Source organism: Lichenostomus cassidix, chromosome 2 (assembly GCF_008360975.1).
Source record: "Lichenostomus cassidix isolate B80296 chromosome 2, HeHo_3.0, whole genome shotgun sequence".
Lineage (NCBI taxonomy): Eukaryota > Metazoa > Chordata > Aves > Passeriformes > Meliphagidae > Lichenostomus > Lichenostomus cassidix.
Genome location: NC_139482.1, coordinates 25,670,709 through 25,697,950, shown reverse-complemented (window position 1 = coordinate 25,697,950; position 27,242 = coordinate 25,670,709). Strand labels below are relative to the sequence as shown.

The 27,242-nt window shown below is 43.9% G+C and overlaps 1 protein-coding gene across 3 annotated transcripts in view; it reads right to left on the bottom strand.

Annotated features, from left to right (window-relative positions):
* The window catches only part of NXPH1 (neurexophilin 1), a 140,020-nt gene extending 116,072 nt beyond the window's left edge, over positions 1–23,948 (bottom strand). The window contains exons 1-2 of one of the 3 annotated variants that reach the window (XM_085050807.1): positions 23,365–23,948; positions 22,255–22,416 (exon numbers count right to left, since the gene is read on the bottom strand). In XM_085050807.1, coding sequence (XP_084906933.1) covers positions 22,255–22,308 — 54 coding nt within the window. In that variant the 5' untranslated portion in view covers positions 22,309–22,416; positions 23,365–23,948. Of the gene's footprint in view, positions 1–22,254; positions 22,417–22,929; positions 23,008–23,111 lie in introns of those variants that run through there. The other 2 variants (XM_085050806.1, XM_085050808.1) reach the window with 2 other exon arrangements.
* Between the last annotated feature and the right edge of the window lie 3,294 nt (positions 23,949–27,242).

Below are 27,242 nucleotides of genomic sequence, written 5' to 3'. Positions count from 1 at the left end.
CTTCAAACAAGACAGAAGCAAGGCCAAACCAAATATATTTATACACAGTAATCTTTCACAGATTACGATCTTCACTTTTTAGTCCCTTCAGGTGCCAGTTGAATGGCCATAACCCAGGATACTGATTCAGAGAATGTGCAACAGTAACAGAAACTGGGATAATCACAGAAGCAGAGATGTGGCAGCCAGCATCATATTGAATTTTCTTCATAACAGGGGAAAACTTAAATGCTAGATCAAGGACGTCATGTATCTTTCCAGATGTCACCTTTATTTTGTCTTCTGCATGATTATTTATGCTAAAGCAAACAGAACATGGGACTTTGTACAAATGTGCATATATGGAATGTATTCAATTCCTACACATCTTCTGCAGTACCAAATAAAACCACTGTGTATATGTATTCCCGAAAGCCCTCGGAAGGGAGCAGAGGAACCACGTGGAGGGAGCTAGGCAGGCTTCACAGCAGGAAGGTACAGCTGAACTGATTGAATTTTGCTTAAGCTGACTGGCAATGGACAGCACCAATACCTGCATAAATAAAAGCTAGAACTCGTTCCACTGGTTGACATGTGAGGTAGGAAGAGGCAGGAACAAGCTGAAACAGCCACAGACCTGTGTTGTAACTCTGGGAAGTTACTCTGTGTTGTAACTCTGTGTTGTAACTCTGGGAAGTCAAAGTAATGCCATGCATGCTTATGCATGTTGCACTGGTGACCACCATAAATTTCAGGTGTGAAGGGTTTCCAATAACTGATAAGCACATCTAGGCTACATTTTTCTCAACGTTTGTGCCAGTATCATCAGCAAAGGCATGTAAGGCAGAAAGACATGTTTTCTGTCCTAACCAAGAACCCCAGCCAGAATTGTACAACCGTGGCGACAAGGTAGGCTGGAGCTGCACCAGCCAAGAGTCTCAGATGAGACTCTGGGTGGTGTAACCAAGGTCACTTCTCATTATCTCCTTCCAAGTAATCAACAATCATCTTTTTCAGCACTCAGCTGGGTTATTTTGCAATATGCACTGGAGTTTACATTAGAAAACTATAGCTAAACAAAACTCTGACCAAAAATCAAGTTAAATACACCTCTTATTTTTACCAATGTGTAGCTCTAGTGGTGTTCAACAGGGCTTCATCCTCAGCCCTGTGTTCTTCAACATCTTCATAAATTACTTAGATGCAGGACTAGAAGGGATACTGAGCAAGTTCACAGATGATACAAAACTGGAAGGAGCTGTTGATCCCTCGAAGGCAGGGAGGCCCTGCAGAGAGGCCTCAACAGAGTATAGATGGGACAATCACCAACCATTATGAAGTTCAACAAGGGAAAGTGCTGGATCCTGCATCTGGGATGGGAAAACCCTGGATGTACAGACAGACTGGGGAATGATAGGATTGAGACCAACCCCACAGAAAGGGACCTGGGGGTCTTGGTTGATGGCAAGTTGATCATGAGTTAGCAGTGCCTTGGCAGCCAACCCTGTCCTGAGTGGCATCAGGCACTCTATTGCCAGTTGGGAAAGGAAGGGGATTGTCCTGCTCTGCTCTGTGCTGGGGCAACCTCATCTTGAGTGCTGGGGGCAGTTTTGGATGACACAATATAAAAAAGACATTAAACTGTTAGAGAGTGTCCAAAGGAGAGAACAAGGATGCTGAAGGACCTTGAAGAGAAGCCTTATGAGGAGCGGCTGAGGTCACTTGATCTGTTCAGCCTGGAGGAGAGGAGGCTGAGGGGAGACCTCATTGCAGGTAAAACTTCCTTGTGAGGGAAAGAGGAGGCACAGGCAGTGATCTCTTCTCTGTGGCGACCAGTGACAGGACCCGAGGGAAATGGCCTGAAGTTGTGCCAGGGGAGGTTTAGGTTGGATATTAGGAAAGGATTTTTCACTCAGAGGGTGGCTGGGCACTGGAACAGCTCCCCAGGGAAATGATCACAGCATCAAACCTGACAGAGCTCAGGAAGCATTCGGACAACGCTCTCAGGTACTTGGTGACTTTTGTGGGTGGTCCTGTTCAGGGCCAGGAGTTGAACTTGATGATCCTTGTGGGGACCTTCCAACCCAGCTTATTCTGTGATTCTGTGATATGCCTCTATTCATCAGAGGATGGAAGCAAATGTTTAAAGATGTGAGGAGTCCCACGGCAACCTGTATTACATATTCATAGTTCAGAACCTGCTTTGTTGTTTCACTTGACTGGCACTAACAGTTTCCATGTAAGAAAAAGTGACATCAAGTAATTCCTTTTTCATGGTAGTAGTGAGAAATTTACTAACATTAAAATTCTGCCTGGATTTATTTGCAACAATACAATGGACGCGTGTAAATATCCTCTGGTTTATCTGCTATTATCTTCAAAATAATATAGAAAGCACATAAGTAATGTATAAAGACTTGCAGGGAGTTCAGCCCAGCTATTCACCTTAGGTCAAACACAGCAAAACATGTTGGCTGCTAAAGATTGTTGCACAGCTCTGCTAATTCCAAGAAAAGGGACTATTCACCATTCTTCTGCTAGGCCTCTCTCATTGACAATGAGCTATGAATAGATTTATAAGGTATTGGATTTGTTTGGTGCTTTTAAATCCTTTTCTGAGTCATATTTCTCTGGTCTCATCCTTTTATTACAGATGAGTTAGTTGCAAAAGCACATAATATCCCAAAACATCAATCTGAGATGGCATAATGAGAGCAGGATTCATGGAGTGTTTTTTGATTTTTTTTAATCAATTACTGACAAATCAATATATTTTATACTATTTCTGCCTCACTGTTTTATTATTTCATAAGGTCTGCAACTTCAATTAAAGATTAAATGTGTTATCATACCATTAATTGTTCTGAACTGATGAAGTGTTCCTAGTTATATATGAATGTCCTTGTTTATGGCAGATAGGACAGTTGCCTCCCACAGAGACACTGTAGCTGTAGTGTGACGTCCCACTGAGTCTCCAGCATTACTGTTGATGGTGTTTGTGGTCAGTGCGACTTGCAGGGAACTGCTTTGCACCCTCGTGGTTAGTCAGTCAAACAAGTCATGTAGATGTTTGGAGATGAACATCTAAAACTAGCCCAAGATGGGTAGCACCTTTCACTCCTCTGTACTTCTGATTTATCTTTGTTGTAAGGTTTCTGGGGTGGAATAAAGTGTTTGTGGGGGGTTTTGCACTTTTTACAAAGCTCTGAAATCTATTTTGTGGAAAACATTGTTAAACCTGTCTAGAGGTAGTTTGGAAAAATGTCCAGTTGTTTCATTGATGGGCTTTAGATCAGACTACATCTAGCAAATACTATAGGCAAATATACTTTCCTTCACATATTTGCTGCTTTTTATAATATGTTGAGAGTACATTTTATAACCCTTAGGGCTCTCTCTTGCTTGTACTTTTCCTCAAAAGGATGGCATAAAAAGGCTAAAGAAAAAATAAATCGACATTAAAAACCCCAAGCTTTACTTCTCCAAAACATGTAGTAATCTTGATTATAGTCAGCATGTATTCTTAGATCTCACTGAGCTTAACAAGAGATGTCTTTTAAACACATCCATTCTGAAAAATATTCCCTCTTGGTTAATAAACACAAGAACCATTTCCTTTAGACTCACAGGCTTGTTTTCACATATCTTCCTTCAAGCTGAGATTTACTGTGACTATTACAAATAAACACTGGCCACATATCCCTTATTGAGCCTAGAAATACCTTTGTAAGCAAAGGTTTTAAAAAGTAGACAACAGGAGGAAGAATGAGATGATTTCTGGAAGATAGATATTTACTCCTGGGCCTCAGTTACAATGTTCATCTTGTTCGTTTATGCTGAGGCTCAGGACAGAATTCATCAACAATGCATCTCTGTGGTCAAACACAGAGCATTTCTTTGCATCTTAGCAAGTAATTTACAAGATGAAAACAACTGCATTTGGGAACAGCTACATCCATGCTAACAGTTCACCTGAGAGGAAGGTGCTCTTTCTTTGCTCAAACACTTTGATTTCCTAACTCAGGTACATGTGTTCAGGATTAGGGATACTTCTTGTTCCCACAGCTCAAAAGACAGCCTAGTCAAGCACCTAAGTTGTCTGCACCTGGCTATGCAGTTGGGTTTTAGGAAAGAGCCCCAAGTAACTGCAGTAACTCTTTACAGACATGTATTTCATGAGAGATACTGAGTTCCCTGGTACCAGCCATTGGGACAACTCCTGTATGTAACATAAGAAGCTATGTGAAATCCCACAACAGAAAACTAAAAATATATTTATTAAAATTTAGTCCACCATATCTTTGCTTAATACTGCAAGTAAGATCTTTTTAGAGACCAATGGATATCTAGGGGGAGTCTGGGAAGTGTGTTCCATCAAATTCTGTTGCTGTAAATTGTTTGTGGAGTCTAACAATGGTTATTTTTTTACCAGTTCCTCTCCAATTGGTTGAGATAATCTCATGGTAAGGTATTGAGTGTTCCACAGGATACAGAAACAAAGCAATGGCCAAATCTTTTACCTAACCTAGTGTCCTGATCCTACCTACAGCCGATATCAAGTGTTTCTAGTGAAGCTCTGAATAATGCAGCACATAAATATTTAATAATAAGATATTGTCCTCATTCTGGACAAAAGAAAATCCATAATTTCTACTGAGCAAATGCAGAATTAGTTGCATGTAGGAAAGTCTCATGCCAGCATTAAGCATTTAAGGGTTTGTTTCTGTTTCAAAGCTTAACAGTTTACACAGAACAATTTCAGAACAATTGTCTGCAAGCCAAGAGAGGAAGCAACAACAGAAGGTATGCATAGTCACATATGGCCAGATCAGGGGAACCATCCGGACTTAATACCGGATGAAGCTCTGGCCAAAAATTGTTCCAGATATATACAGAGAGAAATCTACGGGCATTTGGGTAGTCTGTATTGTGGCAAACTTCACACTTATTCCAGATCTTGCAATGTCAAAATTAGAAAAAGCCCATTTAATTGAAACTGTGTTTTTATCCATCTTCACCTCTAAATAGCATGCACAGTAGCTTTTATTTGTTTTCAATTTTAGAAGAGTACAGTTTATGCCAAATCTTCCACAAAGATGATCTGAGAGAATTATTTGAGACAAGCACGTAGAAGTTTAAAGTAAAACTATCAGAGAGTCCTTGAACTCTTTTGCTAGTCATCCCTCCTATCTTTTATAATACTCAGTCTTGCTATTGTTACAAGACTGCAATACAAAATGTCCCAGCACTCCAAAATCTTCTTATTTGATACACAGACGTTTTGTAAATAAATCTGCAATGAAGTGCTTAAAGGTTTATTTCTCACTTTTTAGCAAGTAGGCATAAAATGTTGGGCTATAAAGTGCTTACAAATTAGATTACTGGAGGGGAATGGAACGCATTGTTATCTACTGAACCAATGATGGGTCAAATGGCACTTTGAATTCTTGTGGTGAATATGACTGCGACCTTCACATATCCCATTGACAGAAAGCAATTTTATTTACATTTTTAAATCCACATAAAGGTGAAAGATGGTACCACTACAAAATGAAACATTAATTTTTTTGTCCCAAGGCATAACTGAGATCTCCCGAGGTCACATATAGTCTGAAATGAAGCAAGACTTTCTTAATCCTGCTACCAGGACATTTCACCCAGACTTGTGGCACTGGTGATCTATTTTCATTTACCAGTCAAAAACTCTCCTAATTTTAAGATAGAGGAAGAAGAAATAATGAAATGTTTCTTTGTCCCTTAACTGTTCTGCACAAACAGATCACTAATTATGTTTGAGCTGCTATAACAAGCTACATCTTTCATCTCTACAGATTAAAAAGATCTACCCATAAAGAGATGGCAGGTTGAAAAAGCCTTACTCAAAACTAAATATATCACATTCTCCTGGACCAACAGCAGTATAATGTCTATACTTTTAGAACAGTGTATTTAGAAAATAATTAAAGCTATGTATAATTGGGTACAATCTGCACATTTAAATGCTTAAAGAACAGCATATTCCTCCTATGTATTCCAAAAGTGCCTGTCAGTCTCAATTAAAAAAAAAATTAAAATCTATCCATTACATCCCAGTATTCCCTCTGCACTTTCTAAGAACCTCATGATGAAAAAGTTACTACTAAAAGTCCTGTTTGTAAGCACCATACAGTAGGTAGTGTTATAAAGAAACTATAAACAGCAACAATAACTGCATTTTTCTAAACATTCTGTTTAACCTTTGAGCTAGTCCAAAGCACAACATTAAAAAAGTGCAACACTTGTCTGCAGAATAACACCATTTTTCAAAGTACAATCACACAGAACATCCAGGAGGATACATATGTCTATAAACTGTAGATGTTCTGGCAGCAATGGTTATGATTAAGACTGCCTGAAATATCCTGTAATAAGACCCTTTTTTTCAGTTGCTAATAAGTTTGCTGAACTCCAACCACTTGGAGCAAAATTTTTCCCTGCAAGGTATCTACCTGAGTACTTCTTTAGTCTGTGTGGCAAGTTTAACACAAAATGGGTTAGACAACAAGACTGCAGGAAAATATTCCTGGCTTTGAAAAAACAAAAAAAAACCAAAAAAAAAACCAGTTTTTTCTTTGAGAAGTCCTAGTGTTGCATTTTTGGAGAAGGAAAAACTTTTAAAGTGTGTTAGGGCATGGCCTTCTTGTCAGGCATAGAATTCTCATGGTTCCTGGAATGCCCACTTAAAGGAAGGCTAGTTTGTTAAGTGTTTTCAATATCAAGTTTTAACTATTTCTCAGAATCACCTCAGTTTCTACAGGTAAAAATCATTAGTATTCTTTACAAGTTTTAACACTCAAAGCTGTTTTCGTGGAATAACATATACATGTTTCAGCTCTGCAGAACAGAGTTTGCTTTCTTCAGCCCATAAAGCTAGATGCACCAAGCAAGAACACCCCATCAATCCTTGCCCTGGATGTCCTAGACCAATGAATTAAGATGCTGGAGCCAAGCTCTCCTATCCTTTCCTGACAGCTCCTGCAAGTGCACTGGGAAGATAGAGGCAGCTAGACACAAAGAGAGCATGCAATGAAGTAATTTGTTACATGTTTTTATGCATGGATGATAGATACAAATCATTAAACAAAGCAAATTATAAGCTTAAAAATAACAGATGGGGAGTGAGGGTAGTGGTCTGCAGATTGGTAACTTGTTTCAAGCTCACAGTGTGCACCCTCAGCCTACCATGGGTATTGCTGTTCAGGAAAGAAAATAAAGCTTTCAGGATCTTGGGCACATAAACAGCTTTCTAAAAGCAATTAATTACTAATTAGTTACTGTGCTATGACAGACTGACAGGGCTTCTTAAAAATGTAAGACAAGAATTGGACTTTTATGTAGCTGTGAAGATAATGGAGGTTCAGCAAGCACATTAAAGTCAGGACTGCTTATGCTTATTGTTAGCAACTTGGAAGACCTTTCAGGCTAGATCCAGAAGGTGCTTATAATCACTACAGTGAAAGGCTTCCTCTCTTTGTCCAAGGGACCTGTTAAAGTTCATAACCTGGAATTAGCTGCCTACATGTTTCTGTTGGGCAATGTTTCCTGAAAGCATAATTCACAAAAGCTACTAAACAGTCCAAAATAAGCAACCAGAGAAAGAAAATTAATTAACTTAAACAGTTTCTGACATTTTTGAAGCATAAATGATCCTAGAATTAGGTACCTTATTTTACTGTTGCTAATATGTCCAATGGATAGAATTGGTAAGGCAATGTATTTTTAACTTTCTGGCTCAAGAATTTCTTACACATGATAACTTTTGTTTCTGATATAGGGCTCTCAAAATCCAAATTCTATTATGAGTGAACTCAAACACATAAGGCCAAAGAGCAAGAAATACAATAACACAAATGTCTCAGAATTTACCTACAATGAGATCCTGTTTCCAGATTTAAGGAGTCCCTGACAGTATTAAACCAAGCAGAATAAAATGAACAAGTAAAATCAAGAAAATTCCACAGATTATTCCACCAGGCAGTGGTTAAAGAAATTACCTTGAATTCTAAGTCTTGGATTCACCTTTCCTGAAGAAGAAAATAAATTGAATCTCTCAGATCCCTAACAGAGGCTTCAGTCACTAGGCTGATGAGAAAAAAAAAAGAATGAGAGAGAGAGAAAATGGACAGTGAAAAAGTCTTGTGACACTATCAAATCTTTTGTAAGTCTAGGGTGTTACACATCCAGCTAGAACTGCTTCCTGATGGTCAGCACTCCCCCTTTTATTTTTCTTGCTTTCATGTGTCTACATGAGTCAAAAGAATGAATACTAGAGAAGTTATGGTATTTTAGGCTGAAGTGGTGGCATTTAAGTTATAAAATAACTCAGAAGCCCAACTATCACAGCTGACACTAATTCTGTTCTAAGTGATAGCTGAATGTGAGGTGCAGTCATTTATTTGGGAGCAAAGATCTGCTTTGTGTTGTTAGATTCTTACAAATGACTAATAGGATGCTTGAAAGTGTGACTGCAGCTGACAGCTGAGCCCAGGATGGTCAAGCCTGACTTATGTCAGGCATGGAAAAGATACCGTTCAGTGAGGACACACACACTGTAAAATGTCCAAAGAATAAATTCAGACTGTCATGAGACAGAGCTTGAGTGCATGGTTGATGTGAATTAATTATGAAGTAACATACAGTAGTTAAACAATTAAAGCTAGAAGCTGTGATACAAGAGATGAAAAAAAAAAATATCACATGTAAGACTACCTTTCTGCACAGTCATTTTGTTGGACATTTGTAATGGTTTTTTTGCTGTGTTCAATGGCAGTAAAATTGTATGAGGAAAAAAAGAAATCCCTAGGTGAAGAGTTTAGCCTTGAACCAGGCCAGTGACTGAACTCAGAGTTTTAGGTTCGTGGGTAACATTGACTCAGACACTAACAATGCAAGATGTAAATAATTCTTAAGTAGTCAAGAACGAAACAGAGGTACAGGATCAGAGATGGAGACAGACTCTTGTGAAAACAGACATTAAAGCTAAGCAATTGGTACAGGATGAATCTTTATGCAAATTCTGGGGTTTTGAGATTTGTGTTAGGATTGCCTTTTGGTTACTGTATTTATTTCTATGCAACTACAGTGACTCATTCATGTTTTAGAACCAACAGTATTCCGTTAAGATTAACCTCCTGTTTCTTCAGGAGTGAGAGGCAGTAACATGCATTCCCTACCATTCCAATGAGTCTTCTAGCCAAAGTAGGGGTGACCATAACAAAATTGCTTAGGTATTAAATAGCTTTAAATATCAAACCATGTGCTTTTCTAAAATTATAGCTCCTATATCATGTTTACGCATCATGAAAACAAAAAGAGCATGGCCTCAAGTATATTTTATAACCATTGGAGGTCACTTTTATGCTGACATTTCTGCTAAAAATTCTCAGCCCAAGCAGTGATACATTTAACATCCTTAAGTAACTTGAAATTACTTCCACTGTCAGAGAAGTATCTCAATTAAAACAAATAAATAGTTAAGTCTGTTTTCTGTCAGGCTATCTTTATGACAGCTTTTGTTTCCTAAATACATGCTCAGAAGGCATTGGAAACTAGGATAAATTCATCAATGTAATTTCAGTTGTGTAGATTTTCCATCCCCACTGGGCATATTTATTGGAATCTTACTGTAGCTGGTCACATTATTAATAGCAAACAATTTATTTGATTAATTTACCTATACTTCTGTTCATTAAAAAGCCTCTCCCATTTTGATTTCTGCTTATTTTATTCATAAGCATTCAGTGAATGTTTTCAGCATATTTTAGTCTGGAGTTTGTTTGGAAGCTCTCTGCTTCATCTAATCACAATGATTATTTCTTTACTGGAGATGTTGTGACTTGAAATCTTTAGTTAGTATTGTCTTTGTTCCCCTAATTGACTTTGCCACTGCAAGTGCAGTATAAGGAACACTTCTGACATGAATAATGAACACCTAGTATCATATTTCAGAAGTGTAGTAGTAGTGTCATATCAGTATCAGAAGCACTAACTTACCAAGGGATGCTCAAATCCACAGGAAAACAATCTTTCTCTTTCATCAGACAAAAAAAGTTTACACAAGGGTATGTTGAAAATGGATAAAAAATATGAGAATACAGGAAAACTGAAACATTTTGAGAAGCAAGAACTTTTGTAGGTGGATCCTCACACTATTATCCCAACTCACTAAGTGGAAATACTGTCTTAGAATCCATCTAATTTCTCCATTAATGCACAAAGCTGAGGTAAAAAAAAACCTCTCATAGAAGCTCCATAGAACCACCATATTCCCACAAATGAACAATTGTTCTTGATGAATACATAAGCATGTATGCTTCTCATTACCTGAAATGTTTTATAGGTCAGGAGGTTAAAAACTTTCCATCGGCAATGGAAATGTAGATACAAATTTAAGGAATGTAGAACACCTGAGCAAAACTGAGTCCAGGACCTGCCCAGGGAGACAAATTTTAGCCTGAATCAAGAGGCTAACGAAGTCACAGCTCCACCTGTTGAGCTAAAGCAAATCATCCACCTGTAGCAGCTGGCAGCACAGGCTTGTTTTTGTGGCAGACACAGATGACTAACCCTGTGCTGCTCGGATAAAGTAAAACATCAAAGTTTAGGGACAAACCATGCAGTCATTGCTCTGGATGAAGGAGTACTGTAGCCATGGAGCCATTCTGCCAGAGAACAAAAGGACTCGGATCTACAGGAAGGATCTCATGGCAGACCAAAGACAGGATGGCATTCTTCTGGCTAAATTTACTAAAGAGTACAACAATGACAGAAACAATGCTAGAAATAAAAGTGTATAGAGCCTGCTAAGCTCTTTTCGACTTCACAGAAGACCAGAGGCTATGAACACCACATAGCCATACATATATATACTTTCACATTCATTGGAAATGCTTACTACTTCTTTCCTGTGTTAGCTATGAATAGCCAGTTCATACAAAGCAAATCAAGCTAAAATGTAATGAAATATCATTCCCAACCACCTTATAAAAATGGAAATATATATCAAGCTAAAGACCCCATTTTACAGCCAGAAATCAATGGCAAAGTTCTCGCGAGCCGGAATGGTCTTGAATCAACATGCAAGTTTCTTGTGGAAGAATAAATAAGGCTACATTTTTTGCTTTACATGGTCATTGTTCCAGTACATTTTTCTTCTGAAAGGAAAAAAAGAATCTGCAGTGGTCTGCAAAAAATGCACATCAATAGTGCAGTTAGACTTCAAATTTAGACCACAAATGTAGTACTGCAAAAAGGCTACACATGGCTTTCTGAGATATGTCACCATTTGCATCTCTTTGTAATTCTAAAGAGTAGTAAGCGCAGTGTCTGAATGCTTCAAAAACACATTTACAGGGGGGGAAAAAAAGACATATGAATTATCTATTTGAAAATCCTAGCTTTAGTTTAATTTCATAGATAAAGGTACTTTTGTAGACTATTTTTCAGAAGCTGGAGCACTAGTCAGAATGAGTCACAAATCATGACTCAAAAAAATTAAAACTAATCAAAAAATTATTATCCCATAATTATAGGATTTGAATCATTTAGTTAATTATTATCCAATAATAATAAAGACAATATTTTTAGGATAAGGGATAGTAAGAGGTGTAATGCTTGGTTATCAACAAAATACTGTAATCATTTCTAAGTATTCTAGATGTAAATTCAGCAAAAATATTCTTGGCAAAAATATTACTCTGTGATATTTTTGAAGACATGCATGTGTTATCTTTTCCACCATGGAAGAAGAAAGTTTTGTATCCAAAAAAAAATAATGTGAAAACCATACTGCATTCACTTTCTCCTAGCTCAGTAAAACACTGAAGCATTTGTGAGCAAGTGTCCTGACTTCAGTTAAGCTTGTGTTTTGCTTCTAAAAAAATTGTTACAAACTATTGCCCTTTGCTCTGAAGTGCCTGCTGCAACACCACAATTTCAGAATATTCTATAAATTGTGGAGGACAAAAACAGCACCTCCTTGAATGTACTTAGTCACACATTTCCATATTCATTGGGGTTGCATTACACTGGGAGACTGAACCATGTCATTACAATCTGCTAATCCACACAATAACTTTCCCAAGACTCACACTCTGCTCTAGTTAGCAAATATTTTGCGCATTTAAGATACAAACACAAAGCTGTATTCCAATGCATTTATAATTCTGTGAATAGTACCTTATAGCAATGAGTAGTGATAGCAGAGAGAGCAGAGCTGCTCACAGGGGAAGGAGACACACAGCAAGAGGTCCCACTGTTTGAGTCAGCACAGACAGAAGCTAAAGATATCAAATATGATTCACACAGGCCACACTCTTATCAAGGACCAGACAATGTCGTTTCTTACTCACTCCAAGTGACCACTCAGGGAAGTGATTCCACTGAAGTTGTTGATGCACTTGGTGCAACTACCTACCCTCTGTTTGCAACATGTACTCCACTGCCACCTACTACCAGCCAGTCAGTTAAACAAATGTGATGGGTTGTGGAAGCAGGGAGAAGAAACAAGTAGGAATATAAAATGTGGACATTGTTGAGGTAATATCCATTGCAGATGAAGGTAGCAGGATGGAGCCCATCTTTTTTATGGTGTACTATTTATTATGCACATCTTTGATTTTCTGCCTTAGTTTCTTTCTCTTTATAGTCTTTCTTATTTTCCTCATCGTCAAAGATGTGTTCACTCAGCAATTGGCCTCCACAGGGCTACAGTACTATTGCTATGTTTTACCTATCAATATTGCTTACGAAATCTTCCCAAGGTGCAAAAGCATGCCCCATATAAACATTAAGAAAAATCTCTGTATGTAATACAGAGTAGTTGCAGTGAGTGACAGCAGAAATTACTCTAAATTAGAGTCAAGTTACTAACTAACATTCTGATTTTAAGCACACCAATATTTTACAATACTGCTATTGACAGTGCAGCAAGCGTGAGAACAGAGTTTTAACATCATTCTTATTTTAAGTCCTTGCCTTCTTTTGAAATACCTCCAAAATTATGGATGAGATTGTAAATATAAAAAGCAGTCCATTAATTTTATATAAGCTGTTTTATATACCTGTAGGCCTATGACAACATATCTTGACAAAATAGCCTAGCAGAAGGACTGTTTTTCTAAAGTTCAACCAAGAATAGCTTATAAAAATGACTGTGCAGATAAATATTACAGTACAGGTGGTCCGAACTACCCATAACAGAAATTCCATTAACTAAATTTTTTTAAGAGCTGCCAATTACACTTTCAATTTGAAGTGGTATCTGAATAGTGACAAGCAATTCTTGGGGATTGAAATGGTCTACTTAATCTTCAACATAAACAGAATCTGTCCTTCTTGCACAAGTAAACATTGATTTACATAGGAATCCTATCTTGTATTGCACTGCAGGATCAGGGCAAAGGATCTGCTGCAGAGGAGGCTTTGTTTTTCAATAGTGTTCTCAATATATGGCTAGAATGTTTCTCCTTTTTTATTTTTACTCTTACCCAGTAGCTCACATGCACCTCTAAAAGAAGTGCAGGAAATATTGAGCCAGCTGAAAGTTAACTCACACATAATGCAAGGTTGACATAGGGCAGGGGAAGGGGGAAGAGGATCATAAAACACACTGGTCACTAATCATTGGTAATGTCACCTCTGCTATTTCAAAGCATATTCCAACAAGAAATGTAAGTAGCATCTTTTGTTTTCCGGCTGTACTGGTTAGATTTAAGTGACTCCCCACTCTTTTTTCTAAACAAATAATATAATTTTAATGTATCTTATATATTAATATGAGATTGATAATTAATTAATATTATTTTTATATATTGTATATGTTATATTTTAATTTCATACCTTTCCAAGATCTAAGGTTATTAGATCACTTCTTTCCTAGTATTATTTTGGCTGTCAACTCTGCTTCTAAAAGAAGTCTACTGCACAGCTATCACCAAATTTTAAATAAATGTACAAAGAAATAACATAGACGTATTTTACTTATCAGTTCCTCAGAAGTGCAACAAAAAAAGAGCATTCACAAGTGCACACAATAGCCAGGTTACACACACAAAGAAACAACCAGGCTCTTTGTTCTTTCGGATTTTGTGTCAAGTCTGGGTTAGAAGATGAAATTTGAGGAAAATACCTCAGTCATTTGGTAGGCCTAATTTCTCACCCTTCAACAAGCTGCAGATTTGGAAAGGGAAAAATATCTTTCCATGCACTGGTCAATCTGTCTTCAAAGTGATCAAACAGATTAAAGGGAGAGGTGATACCCCAGAGGGCACTAGCAAAACCAGAACGGACAGGACAGAGACCAAATAGTGGATAAATCTTTTTTGAGCAAATGCAGGGGGTAAGGAAGGAAATATTACTAAACCTCTCCTCAGAAAGGAAAAGAAAAGGCACAGGCAGAGATGGCGCAGTGTGCAAGGCAGATGAACGTCCCTGAGACATTTGTCACTAGCTGGACGGTGAGACATTGACATTAATGAGGGTGGCATTTGGAAGATAAAAGCAATATCTCTGCAGCAGACAATGCAGTTTTGAGACATCACACACAGGAATATTGTGTAATCAAAAGGGACTGGAGAATGTTCACATCCAGCAAAAGCATCACAATCACTACTGATATTCATGGGAGAATATGGATCGGGAATAAACGGCTTATGGTTTTGTCTGGAAGGTTGGTGGAGATTGTGGGTTATTTTACCTCTCAGCCCAGTCAATTCCCATCACATTCCTTTATTGAAGGACTCTTCATCAGTCATTCACTTACACCTGCCTTGCCAAAAGTCACTGTTTCATTGACAAGTGCTTTTCAGGCAGCAGAGCTCTAGAGGATAGCTCTGTCGATAGTGAGTGGGGATTTACAGGGGTGGAGGCACTTGCCTGTGATTATCTCCTCGTGAAAGCAAGGAGAGAGCTGGGAGATACCCTGAGCACTGTCTGCCAGGACATGAGCAAGTGAAGGCAGCAAGATCTGGGTGCCCCTCACAGATGCCTCAAAAATGACTACCCCAAAAATGACATCAACTGTGTCTGAGAGGCACTCCTGCCCTGACCCATGGGATAGAAAGTGTCGTTGTTAATTAATCACTCCCTGTTCTCATGTCTCAGTGTCAGCCATGTCTCAGAGCTCATTATTTACTCCAATGCTCTTGGATATCTCTGGTCTCTCTCCAAAAGGAGAGGATACTGTGGTCCTGGCATAGAATGAGACAAACCTGAGCATCCCAGAACGGCTTTCCTGATCCCCAGATTCATTCTACCATCCCTGTTCCACTCCATACTCATGTATGGCTCCTCTACCCAGCTTTCCCTCAGAAAATAAAGCTGCTACCTCACCACTGAGAGAAAGCCAGTTGGCAGCAACAGTAAATAAATACGTCGATCTGCTGGTCCACCCGTCTACTTCTTCCTCCAGGAAAACTGACGCAGAGTGCCAAGCCCCAAGTCTAGAGCGTGTTGCGGGTGAGGTCCAAGCAGCAGCTGCCCGAAACCATGACCAGCCCGGGACGGGGCGCTATGAAGGATGCGCGGCGCTGCGGGCCGGGGCTGGGCGCTGTCCGCGGTGCTGCCCCGCCCCGGGCGCTCTCCAGGGTGCTGCTTCCCCGCCCGGCCGAGGGGACAGCGCCAGCCCCGGGCTGCCTCTGAACGGGACATTCAAAGCCAGCCCTTTCTCGGTCCGATGGCAGGAGCTTGACAGCTCGCCCCGCAGGGCTTGCACTCGCCGTCCGCGCCTCGAAACACTGGGCATCTCCGACAGAGGGGGAAAAACACATTCCAAAAAAAAAAAAAAATTAAAATTTAAAAATTAAAATCACCTAGACTAATCGTGCACTGAAGAAAACTTTAGACGCAGATCCAGCAATGAACAGGAAAATAGGAAGCCAATAAGAAGCCAAACTAACCCGATATGTGATAAGAACAAGTTCTTTCTGCTTCCCCATGAATGTTTCATGCAGGGAGTGCAGCCCCCACACGTGAAAGTAACCATGTCCCCGTCCTGCTTCAGAGTTTGGAGAACCTCCCTGTTGTCATTCAATACCGTGTCTCTGCTTTGATACGAAAAACTGAAAGAGTATGGGAAAGTGATAGAAGAAATCTGACTGAATCAATCTCAAACAAGCCCAGCAAGATGGATTATGGCAAAAGAAGCTGTATTCCTGAGCAGTGACTGGCGTCACAGTAGTTAGAATAGAACAGAAAAGCCTCTCACAAAGTCAATTCTTATGTAGATGAGGTGACATAAGAGCTTTTCTCTCCCTTCGGGCTCAGTGAATTTCTAATTTGCCCAAAGAAGCCCTAGAGGAATAAGGAAGAAAGGGCGGGAATATTGGGATTGCTAGTCGTAACAAATATTACCGTGATCTGGATTGTCGCCTAGAAATGCACTGAAAATGAGGGGATCCAATGCCATTGTCTCAGCCGAGCTATTTGTCTTGACCTTCGGCTTTGTCCACCCAGGCTGAACAAACTTCCTGCAACGAGCGTCGCCCCCGCTGTCCAGACACAACTCTGGTCTCTCTGGGTCACGGAAAGGGAAAGAGGATGAGAGGCAGTTTCCTCTCCAAAAGAAGGGCACTCGCAGAAGTATAAATAAGAGCCAGAAAAACGTAGGGTTAAACAATAAACTGGGAAATGCGCTGTCCTGTTGAACAGAGAGTAGTTTGCACAGCATTGAGAACCCGCCAATATATATCATATCAATAAAAAGGAGCTCTTCGAAAGCTTGCATAGTAATTGAGATTGGAGATCTTTTTTGATATGGGCTGGCATTTCCTCATATCAATCTGACAGAGCCAACTCAGGAAATTGCTGGTAATATTCATCTGGGGAGCACTTTCATTAAACGTAATTCATTCGACTTTCACAATAAATTGAGTGACATCCTTACAGCAGAACCTTTTTATCCTTGATGAAGTGCTTGCCAGCCTTTGGTTTTCCACTTTATTGTCACATTCCTTAAAGCAGAATCGTCAACACGTCAATCCGCTGCATGAAAAAAAATGCTAAAGCTGTATTTACAAAGCACCCAGGAGGTGGTTTAATGCTGACTTACAAGAAGAGCGAGCTGGGTGTTAAACTATCTGCTAAATCACAGCAAAACTTCACCCAAGCCCAATCGGGAGAACAGAAGCCAGTCATAGGGAGGGAAAGATGGCTCACACATTCATTTTCTCCAAGTGCTGGCTATCCCGAGCAATTGGTTTCTTAACCTGATTCACCGCACTTTCCAAGACGATTAGGAAATTGGCTTTTTGTTAATTAAAATGGCGGTTTAGAGATGCAGAGAAATATTAAAGAGGTTTAAATGGATACTTCTAGGTACCGTACCGACTTGGAAGATTTGGCCAGTCGAAGAGAGGCAGGAATAGTGCATCATAGTCAGGTGCCTCCCTAAAAGGTGAAATCTGTTCCAGATTCCTTTCTCCAGCTATAAACTAAATTAAAATAGTGTGTTCTAAGCACCAGGAAAAAGACACTTCAGTGCGGGGAAACCTCTTCTTAAACTAGCAGGGGTCCCTGGTGGTTAGAAAGTAAGGAAGCCCAGAAAAGAATGTACTATCCTCCTATTGAAAAAAAGAAATCAAGAGCGTAGATAAGTTTGTTTCACCTACACGAGATCGGGGTCCCGTTGTTATTCCCGCGCCTTACCTTTGGAAAGGGTAATTTTTTTCCCCTTACACCACCGCTACAGCGTCTCTCAAACTCCTTTAGAAAGAGGGAGCAGGAGCATCTCAAGGCTACGTAAACTACCCTGCACAAAAAGCCACTACTGTCCCTGCTCGCCAAGCGCTCTCCCCCGCCCTCCCCGTCTTCGACGTCAAATTGAAAATTGAAAGAAATCGCTTATTTGGGGGGGGGAAGCAATACCCGAATGCATTCAGCACCAAATGCCTCTGAGCAAATACTGTGGGTGGTGATTACGATAGGACAATGCCTTCTTTCTCTTTTGTTTTCTGCCTATAGAGGTGTGGGTTTGTTTGTTGTTTTTGTTGTTTTTTTTTTTTTCTTCCATGACAAAGTAGGACACAATCAGCAACAATCTTTAAAAAGAAAGAAGGAAAAAAATCAACTTATCTTCGCCGGCACGTGATATTTCCTCACGTTCACCACAGCTTTCATTAACCGGGGTGAAATGACCGCAAACAGTGCGACACACAGCGAAATTAAATGTACACAAACTCTGGAGCCGATAACCCCCTGTTTTACCCCCTCAGCAAACACTGTACCAAGTGTGCCATCGCTGAGGACAATTTTTAAACCTCTATTATTCACAACATTTTTGCAGGAAAGCTCCTCTCGGCTGTCAGAAGGCCTCCAAGCTACAGGGTCGGTGTGAAACAGACCTTAAAATCCCAGCCCGGCACGGGGAGAAGGCTAGCAGACTGTTTCCAAACCCCCCTGCCAAAGCTATCGCCCTGTTTAACAAGGAGCCCCGTGAGCCCCGGAGTTCTCCTCCTCTGGCAAAGTGCCGCGCAGGGAAGCTCCCCCCGCGGAAACAGCCTTCGTGGCGGGGTTTAAAATCACCCCTCCTTTCGCTCTTGAGCTGCTTAAGTTCTGCATAGAGTTCAAGCGCTCTGCTACCCAGCTCCGGGGTGTCTCCTAATTAACAAAACCACCGATGAATAAACACTTTGCTGGGAGAAGACAAGCCGGGCGGGGGGTTGAGGGGAGGAGGGATCCTTACCCTAGCAGCACTCCACGCAAAATCCCGACTGGTTTTAGTTCCGTACCCGCTACTCCGGGTAAGGAGCACCTAAGTAACGAGCCGAAATCTCTCGGAGCCGGGATGATCCCAGCAAAAGTGATGCGTTACCGCTCCGTGCGGGAGTAGAGCCTGTGACCGTGCCGGGGGTGAAATCCTTCCATCTGCGAGCCCTTTGCCGCCCGCCGCCCGCGTTTGCCGGCGATGCGCAGGGCCCGGGAGGCGACCGGGGCACGGCGGGACGGGACGGGACGGGACGGGACGGGACGGGACGGGACGGGACGGGACAAGCCCCCGTCGCCGCCGGGAGCTGCCGGCCACAGCCCGCCGGGCCCCCGCACGGAGGGGCTCCGCAGCTGCCGGCACGGAAACAATCTGCCTCCTCTTTCGAGGCCCTGCTCGACCTGTCCCTCTGAGAAATAATATTTAGGATCCTTGCAGTCCTTCCTGGCAACCCGCGCGTTCTGCAGTCGCGTCTACAGCATGCTGCTTCCACACAGGGGAAGGAAAAAAAAAAAAAGAAGAAATGAAAAGAAAGAGCCTGGCCTTTTATTGTCCTGTGGTGTCGGACTGGAAGTTCACCGGCAACTAGGCAGGAGGTACAACGAGGTTTCCATTAAGGGAATGGTGTAAAATCCCGGCGTCCTTATAAAAAGAGAACTCAATTCTACGAGAGTCTGTGATCTCCGGGTGTTGTTTTGGTTTTTTTCTTTATTCTTTACATGCTTCCTTACCGACGATTTTGAGCTCAGCACAGCACTGTTAGTTAAAGAAACATTATCCATTAGAATCGGACTAAGATGCTTTTGAATGGACAGCGGTGATGTGGAGTGTCGTGGTAAATAAGACCAAGTGTAAGTGTTTGAACACTTTCTGCAGCTTTCTAAAAGTGAAGAAAGAACACAGCTACAAGACTTTAAAGGTTAACTCCTAATTCTGCCAAGTAAGTTAGCCGTTTAGGCCAAAGGAAATGCACTTCCACTGCAAAGCAAATATAACATTTTCAATAAACTGCACAGCTCGAAACAAGGAGAAAATGCACGTCTCGCAAGGCACAACTAATGTTCTTATCTTCTTATCAATAAACATAATATGGTGAACCATCTCTACCCCAGCAAAATTCCTACTCATTCAGATCGTCCATGACCTCTATAAATTTCAGGCAATAAGGCTGGATAGCATATGGCTCTATTAAAAGCAGAAAAAAAGCAGAAACTCTTTTTTTTCTTAGGATTTCATTACAAAGAGGTTTACCGGGGGGGGGGGGAGGGCGGGGAGGAAAAAAAAAGAAAAAGAGCAGCGGTTTGCTGAGTGAAGAGAAATTACAAGGCAGACAGTGTCTGTAAATGAGTGACTTCGAGGCAGCCCAGCCTCACCGCAGCTGTTCACTCTCCATGAACACCTCCTAGTTCAGGTGAAGGGGAAACAGGCTATTCTCCCTCTCACCTATATTATTAACCGCTCTCTAAAAGGGTTTTTTTTAACAAACTCGATTGGAAGCTGTTTGTGCTGCCATTTCATTTACCCTTCCTAACAGTTTGAGCACTGAAAACTTAATTCCTAATTGAAGCTGCTTTAGTTCACACGGAGCGACGAGCACATACGGATAGGCACAACAAAGTGCTGCACCTTGCTGCTTTGTGGCACCGCATTAAAGCTTTAATCAAAACTTCATGCTTCGGTGCTAATAAACAGGGTATTATCATGCGATGGCCTAATGTAAACTTTCAGAGTCACTTCTGAAATACAGGGAATAGGGAGAGAATTGGCATAAACGTGGTTGTATCGACTCAGAAAGAAGAATCGTGCTAGGGAAATCCTTTGGATTCTCCCCGAATGCTTTGGCAGAAGACAGAGTCCAGCCGAAGTGCGCATTCCCTCCCCCTAGCTTGTCTTTTTTTTTCTTTCTTTTTCTTTTTTTTTCTTTCCTTTTTTTTTTTTTTTTTGTATCATATTTCGCATTGGTTCGAGGGAAACTTGAAAATCATCTCCTTCACTCTGCAACGCCAAGCCCTCGGAAAAAAAAAGTATTCAGGTAATGAAGTCTGTAACTAAACGGTAATTGAATCAGCATAATTTGCACACTGAATGGTTTTCAAATGCTCCCAGTTTACAATTAAAGGAGAATTAATGTGCTTGTTGTTCAGACTGCAGCGCATTAGAATAAATCCAGCACTGTTGTTGTAATGAGTCGAGAGCAGTTTAACTGCCAGCAAACACATTTAAAATTTAACACGACGTATCGATCTCGCTCCGGCTTTTTGATGGATTATTTGCCACGCACTTTTCTCCCCATTTCCCCCCACCCCTCCACCCCCACCCCGGCTATAAAATTCGCAGGGAGGAGAGATGCCCGCGGCAGACGTGGCACCGCCCGGCGAGGGCAGGACCCCCGTGCGGGAGCCACGTCGGGCGGGCACGGGAACGGCCGGGTCGGGCCGGGATGTGCCGGGATGTGCCGGGATGGACAGGACGGGCCGGGCCGGGAGCGCGGGCGCTGCGCGGGCACGGGAGGAGCGCGCGCGGCCCCGCCTGCCCCCCCCGCCCTCTCCCGCTCCGGGCGCGCTCCCGCTCCCGATTGGCTGCCCCGCGCGGGGCCGCGCGCTCTGCCCCGCAGCGCCCCCGGGTGGCGCCGCCGCCACAGCGCAGGGAGCGGCGGAGCGGGCAGCGCCCGGCGGCCGCGGAGCGAGAACCGGAGCCGGAGCCCGAGCCGGAGCCGGAGCCCGACCCGGAGCCGGAGCCCGACCCGGAGCCGGGCCCGGGCCGTCGCCGTCACCACCTCCAGCACGGGCGCCGGGGTGCTTCTCTCGGCAACGCTCCCGCAAAAAGGTCTTTTCCCTCCCCCGTAGCCACGGGGATGAGCTGCCGCCAAGCGTTTGCCTGCCTAACTCATTACAGGCGACAGAGGATGCGGACTGCAAAGGAGCAGCCTGCCTGGTTTTTGTTCCTTGCAATCGTAGAGGGAATAAAGTGTGTGTGTGAAAGGAGATAACGCCGATGTTTACTCGTGTTCCCGCGGTAATCTTAAAGGAGATTTGCTACGAAAGTCAATGACACTTCACGCGGAAAATACTAGCTGAGCTCGCCGCCGAGCGCCCGCCCGCCTGTGCCCGTAATGGCACACCGCGGGGGTTTCCTTCCGGAGAGGCTCCCAGCCTCAGGAGGGAGCGGAGGGCAAGAAGTTGCCTCCATCCCTCAGCCTGGCCGGGCTCCCCCGCGGCGGCGCTCTGGTGCCCACGCAGACACACAGGGACCTGTCCCGGGAGGTGGCACCCGGGACAACCCGACCCTGCTCTGGCCCGGCGGAGTGGCCCTTCCCCGCGGAGAAGTTACGGGTCTGCGCCCCTACTCCTCGCGCCCCGCCGAGATTTCCCGGCCGGAACCCGCACCTCCCCGGCCCGGCCCCGTGAGGACGGGGCAGGGCTGGCTGCGGGCTGCAAGTAGTTGCCGTGAGTTTGCTCGTTCTCCGCCAGGCTGGTGCCCTCCTCCCCGCCGAGCTCCCCCACGCCCGGCCCGTGAGAGGGGCCGGGGGCACTCACCAGGTAGAGAGTGGGCTGCAGCAGAAGGACCGCGTACCAGTACACAGACTGCATCCTCGCCGCTCAAACTTCCCCCGCGCTGCTTTCGCTGCCTCTTTGTTCCTTCCAGAACATAGATCCACCTGACATCCACTTTACAGAACAAGCAGAGCTCTCACCAGCCTAGACAAAAATGAAATTATAGATCCCATGACCACAAGACAAGGTTAGGTTTAGCACAAGGGGGGAAGAGAGGTGTGTAGGGAAGGGGGGGCGGGAGAGAAGGAGGAGATGGGGTGTGTGAATGGGGGTGGGGGAAACAAAAAACGATTAAAATCGAGTTAATCCAGCGTTAGAGCAAAGTGGTCGCAAGGTCCGAGGTGGCGGCAGACCGCCTATAGGCAGCGCTCCCCGGCGCTCAGTCCTTTTACTGGGTAGGAGAGCCCCGTGGTGTGGGTTGGGACGGCCCGGGGGTGCCACTGCCAGCCCTGCCTGTCTGTGTGCAATCGGCGGGGTCCGGGCGGCAGCCGCCCGCTGTTGGCTGCGGAGCCCCGGTAGCGAGCTGGGGAGCGGAGTGGCGCCGGAGCGGGGAGAAGGCGACAGCAAACGCTGGGATCGGGGCTCCGGATGCTTCCGGGCGCTTAAAGCCGAGGCAGAGAGCTTTGCCTTCGGGACGCCCGAGCAGACTCTGCTTACCCCTACAAGCGCCCACCTCCCTCTGCCGCTCCTAAAGGCTCGCCGTGCCTTGCCCCGGGCCGGGACCGCGCCCCGGGGCGCCCCGACGGGCGACGACCCCATCCCCGGCCCCAGCCCTTCTCCGCCCCCGCCGCCCGCGGACAGCCCCGCCGCCGCGGGGGGGCCGCGGTGGGGATACGTACGGCGTGGGGGATCCGACGGCGGCCGGGGCTCCGCGGGACGCTCCATGGGCGAGCCTAGAGGGGCTGAGTGCCGCGGCGCAGCCCACCGCCCCTGCGCATCTCCTCGCCGCGCTCCGCGCCGAGGTGTCCCGCGGCCGCTGTGCATCCAGCGCAGGCACTGTCAGGGCGGCGGGGCGGCTGGCAGGCTCTCCCCCCCTCTCCTCCCCTTCTCCGCACACGGCCGCGCTCTGGATCCGCCGAGCAGGACACTTACGGGAGGAGGGAGCTGCCCGGGCTGCCCGCTCGCCTTCGGCGGGGGGCGCGGGCAGGAGCGGCGGCACCGGCGCTCCGGGGCGTCCAGGGCGATTTGTCTCTATTAAAAATGACTTATTGGCGAGGGAGCGGCGAGCGCCTGCTATTTAACTTCAGATAAAATCTATCTGCAAAGACGTTGGCCGATCATCTTAAAATAAAGCGCTGGAGCCGAGCACTGTCCGAGCCTCACTGCTTGGGGAGAGAGAAAGAGCAGCGGAGGGGGGAGGAGGGGGGGGCTTGCTTGGTGAGGGGGGAAGGGAGGAGGAAGGAAGGGGAGTTTAGCGGCGTCCCATCCTCTCCGCTGAACGGGGTGATGAATTAGAGCCCTCCCCGGGCGGCGCAAGCTGCCTTGCGCTGCCCGCCCTGCCCTCCCTGCCCGTGCTGCCCTCCCTGCCCGTGCTGCCTGCCGTGTGTCCTGCCCTGTCCCTGCTGCCTGCCCTGCCTGTGCCGCCTGCCCTATCCGCCCTGCTGCCTGCCGTGTGTCCTGCTCTTCCCGTGCCGCTTGTCCTCTCCTCCCTGCTGCCTGCCTCTGCCCGGGTGCGGGAGCTGCCCTGCCTGCCCTCCCTGCTGCCCACGCTGCTGCCTGGGCTCAGCCCTTTCCCTCTCCGCCTGCCCGCGGGAGCCGGCTATCTGCCTGGAAGGAGCATGGGAGAGCACCTTCTTTCTTTTTCTTCCCCTTCATTTTAGTTTTTCCACCTCTCTCAGCGGTGTCCCGTGCACCGACAGTGCTGCTCCGGCTGGGAAGGCAGCGGGTGCCCGCCAGTCAGGCACGGAGGTGACAGGATCGCGGAGCCCAGCTGGGTGACGGCTGCGGGAGCCAAGCTCCAGGATGGAAGGGTTGCTTCTCCCTCGCAAGCAGGAACCTGTAGCTGGACAGCCCCTCTGAGTGAAGCTGGAAAGCTCACCCCTGTCCGGTGCTGAGGCTTATCCTGCCAGCTGTCATACAAATGGAAAGGTCTCACCGACCTTTTTTTCCTTCTTTACAGAGTCCTATGGATTTTTTCATACACTCTTCCATCCCCCAAACGGTATCATTACTAGTGTGACATTGGGACAGGATGAAGGGGAAGATACCAGCAGCAGAGAGGAGCCTTACCAGATGCCCAGACTCAACAGCAAACCTCAGATTTATCACTTCCCAAAGCCAAAGCAAGAAGCAAGCCAGTAAGCTGTACAGAGAGGGAAATGAGAAAGACAAGGAAGACTTCAGTTGTCCTGTCAAATCCTTGCTTCTTTTAGAGCATATAGGGGTAATTAATATATGTGATCTGAGGCTTCAGTATCAAGCTGTAAAATACTGTTTTAATTTGGGGGTCTGAGTTTGGAACACTATAATAAAAGGGGAGCAGGGAAAGAATGGGGAAGGTAATGAGTGCTCTTTGAAAGAGCTGCACCAGAGCCCTCCCCCACAGCCATTCCTGCTCCCAACACCTGGAAGATGGACACCTCCATATGCTTCCAGCACCATCACTCTGCTAGACATGCAGAATGCTCATGTCACAGCTTTGAACAGAAGTGTGCAGCCTGCAAGGAATCATACTGTCATCCTGCCCCTCCAGACAGCCTCTGCATTACAGTGCAGGCTAAAGCTGCCTAGGGACTTTTTGTTTTAAAAGGATAACAAAAAATTGCAGCTGACTTTTCCCTTGCAACTCCTTCCTTCCTATCTCTTCCACTCTCACTTCTCCATAATTCTGGGGCTAGAACCACACCTAGTAAACAGTCTAGACAGAGATGAGAAAATGACAGAGAGAGAGAGATATTGCTAGATAGATAATGCTCTCTTTGCATGGAACAAACTTGCCATTAAGTGTGGAGCATAGTGTTTGCTGATCGTTGCCATAAGCTGCTGTTTAGACCCAGCACAGTTACTCTTATATTAGATATTAAATTGTCGGGTTAGTATGGAGCAGAAAAAGCAAAGTCTGTCAGGTTTCAGTAGGTCATGTTCCTGGAGAAGGCATAATTTCTTCAGGAAGGAATAATTTAACTCTGTGTATAACTTGATTCAGTTAATCCAAGTTCTGATCACTATCTTCATATTGGAGTGACAAGGAAGTAGCCCTTGGAGAATAGTTATTCCTTCAGCTTGTCAAATAGAAGAAGGTCCTCCCAGTCTTTCTCATCTAGATCCTTTTACCTTGTCTAGGGGAGCACTGTGGAGGAGCTCCTGGTTCCACTGGAATCACAAGCATGGCTCCTCTTTACTTCATCCCACTGAAATTTCTTCACTCTGTAAATTCAGCAAGGTCTCCTATAAATGGCCTGATCTGTTTGGCATCTACTTGAATTTTTAGGCAGGCTCTAGAGACAAAGTTCTTAAGGATGGATGAATCTGTTTTCTGAAGGTTTAGACTGATCCAAGGTCTCATTGGCTTCTCTGAGGGCTTCTTTCTTTGCCGCTCAGCTGACCTCCTCCTTCTGAGCCAGAAGCTACTGGGACAAACTTTCTAACTATAGTGGAACTGAGATTTCCTTCAGAAATGCTGCTCAGATTGCTCCTTCTCTCCACTGCAACTCCAGAAGAAAGGAGTAAGGAGCATATAGGAGTCCAGATAAAGCTTTTTTATTATTAAAGAGGAAAAAAAACCAGATTCTAAAATATTCCAGCTGTGAATATGTGTTCCTTTTTCAAAGGGAGTAAAATGGTAAAATGCATATAAAAATCTGACACTTAAGATTTTTGGATACAATCATTTGACTTTCATCTGATTCTGTAATATTGGTACAGCAGCTTAAGTGGAATATTAGATTTTTTAAAGTGAATAAGTGAATTTTAATTTCAACAATATGGGTGCTGTTTGCAATCTTAACAATAAGGTCCTCACCAAAGCAGTATCAGCTAGGGAGGTTCTAAAGAATCACAAATGCTGGCCTTAGTAATGGACTTTTAAAAAGACCAATTAGACTTTAGAATGCAATTGGACTATTTTTAAAGCTTGGAAACACATTCTAACCCTTAGATATCTTCCCTGGTTTTGCAAAGAGTGTCCTGGCTTGCAGAACTGAAAGAGTCACAAGCAGAAAATCCAAAGACAATGGCAAGTGATTAATAACTGCTACAGGTTCCAATGGAAGATGAGCACATGGTTTAATTGCTTGAGGCATCTTCTTGAGAAGAAAATACAATGCTGTAATGATAAATATCAAATGACTGTGCTAAACTTACTACACAATGCAGCTAACCTGTCTAAACACGGACAGTTATTCATGAAATAGTAAATAGAACTGAATCCCGTGGAATCCTATTCATAGAAGCCATGTTTCTTATTTTGGAAATAAACTGCTTGGAAAAAAAGGAAAGTAAAGAAAGGAAGGCAAAGGTGGGCAAGAGAACAATGAAATCTCTTCAAAATTTGAAGAATTGAAGGAATAAGAAGAGAAGGTCTGATGAATCAGAGTTTGGCAATAAGAAGAATATTTCAGTAAGATTATTTACATGAGTGATAAGAAGTGTCTGGCCTGTAAACTGTATAATATATATGTAGTGCATCTGCAACTCCAGTATCATGTATGTGCAAGTTGAAGTACTATTGAATTCAACAGGAGTTGCACATGCACTACAATAACAGATTATGGCCTCCATAGCTTTTCTATATTTGTGCTATACAGCGTGTGGGCCAGATGCCTCATATCACTCAGGTAAATAATCTTATTGAAATGTTCTTCATATTGCCAACCATTAATTCATCAGACCTTCTCTTCTTATCCCTTCCCCTCTTCACATTTTAAATAGATTTCTTTTGTTTCAAGGAAATCTTCATGTTTGAACAGGGTATTTTTATGGTTGGTATAAATACTACAAACAGAGTCCCTTGTCACATTTTATTTCCATTT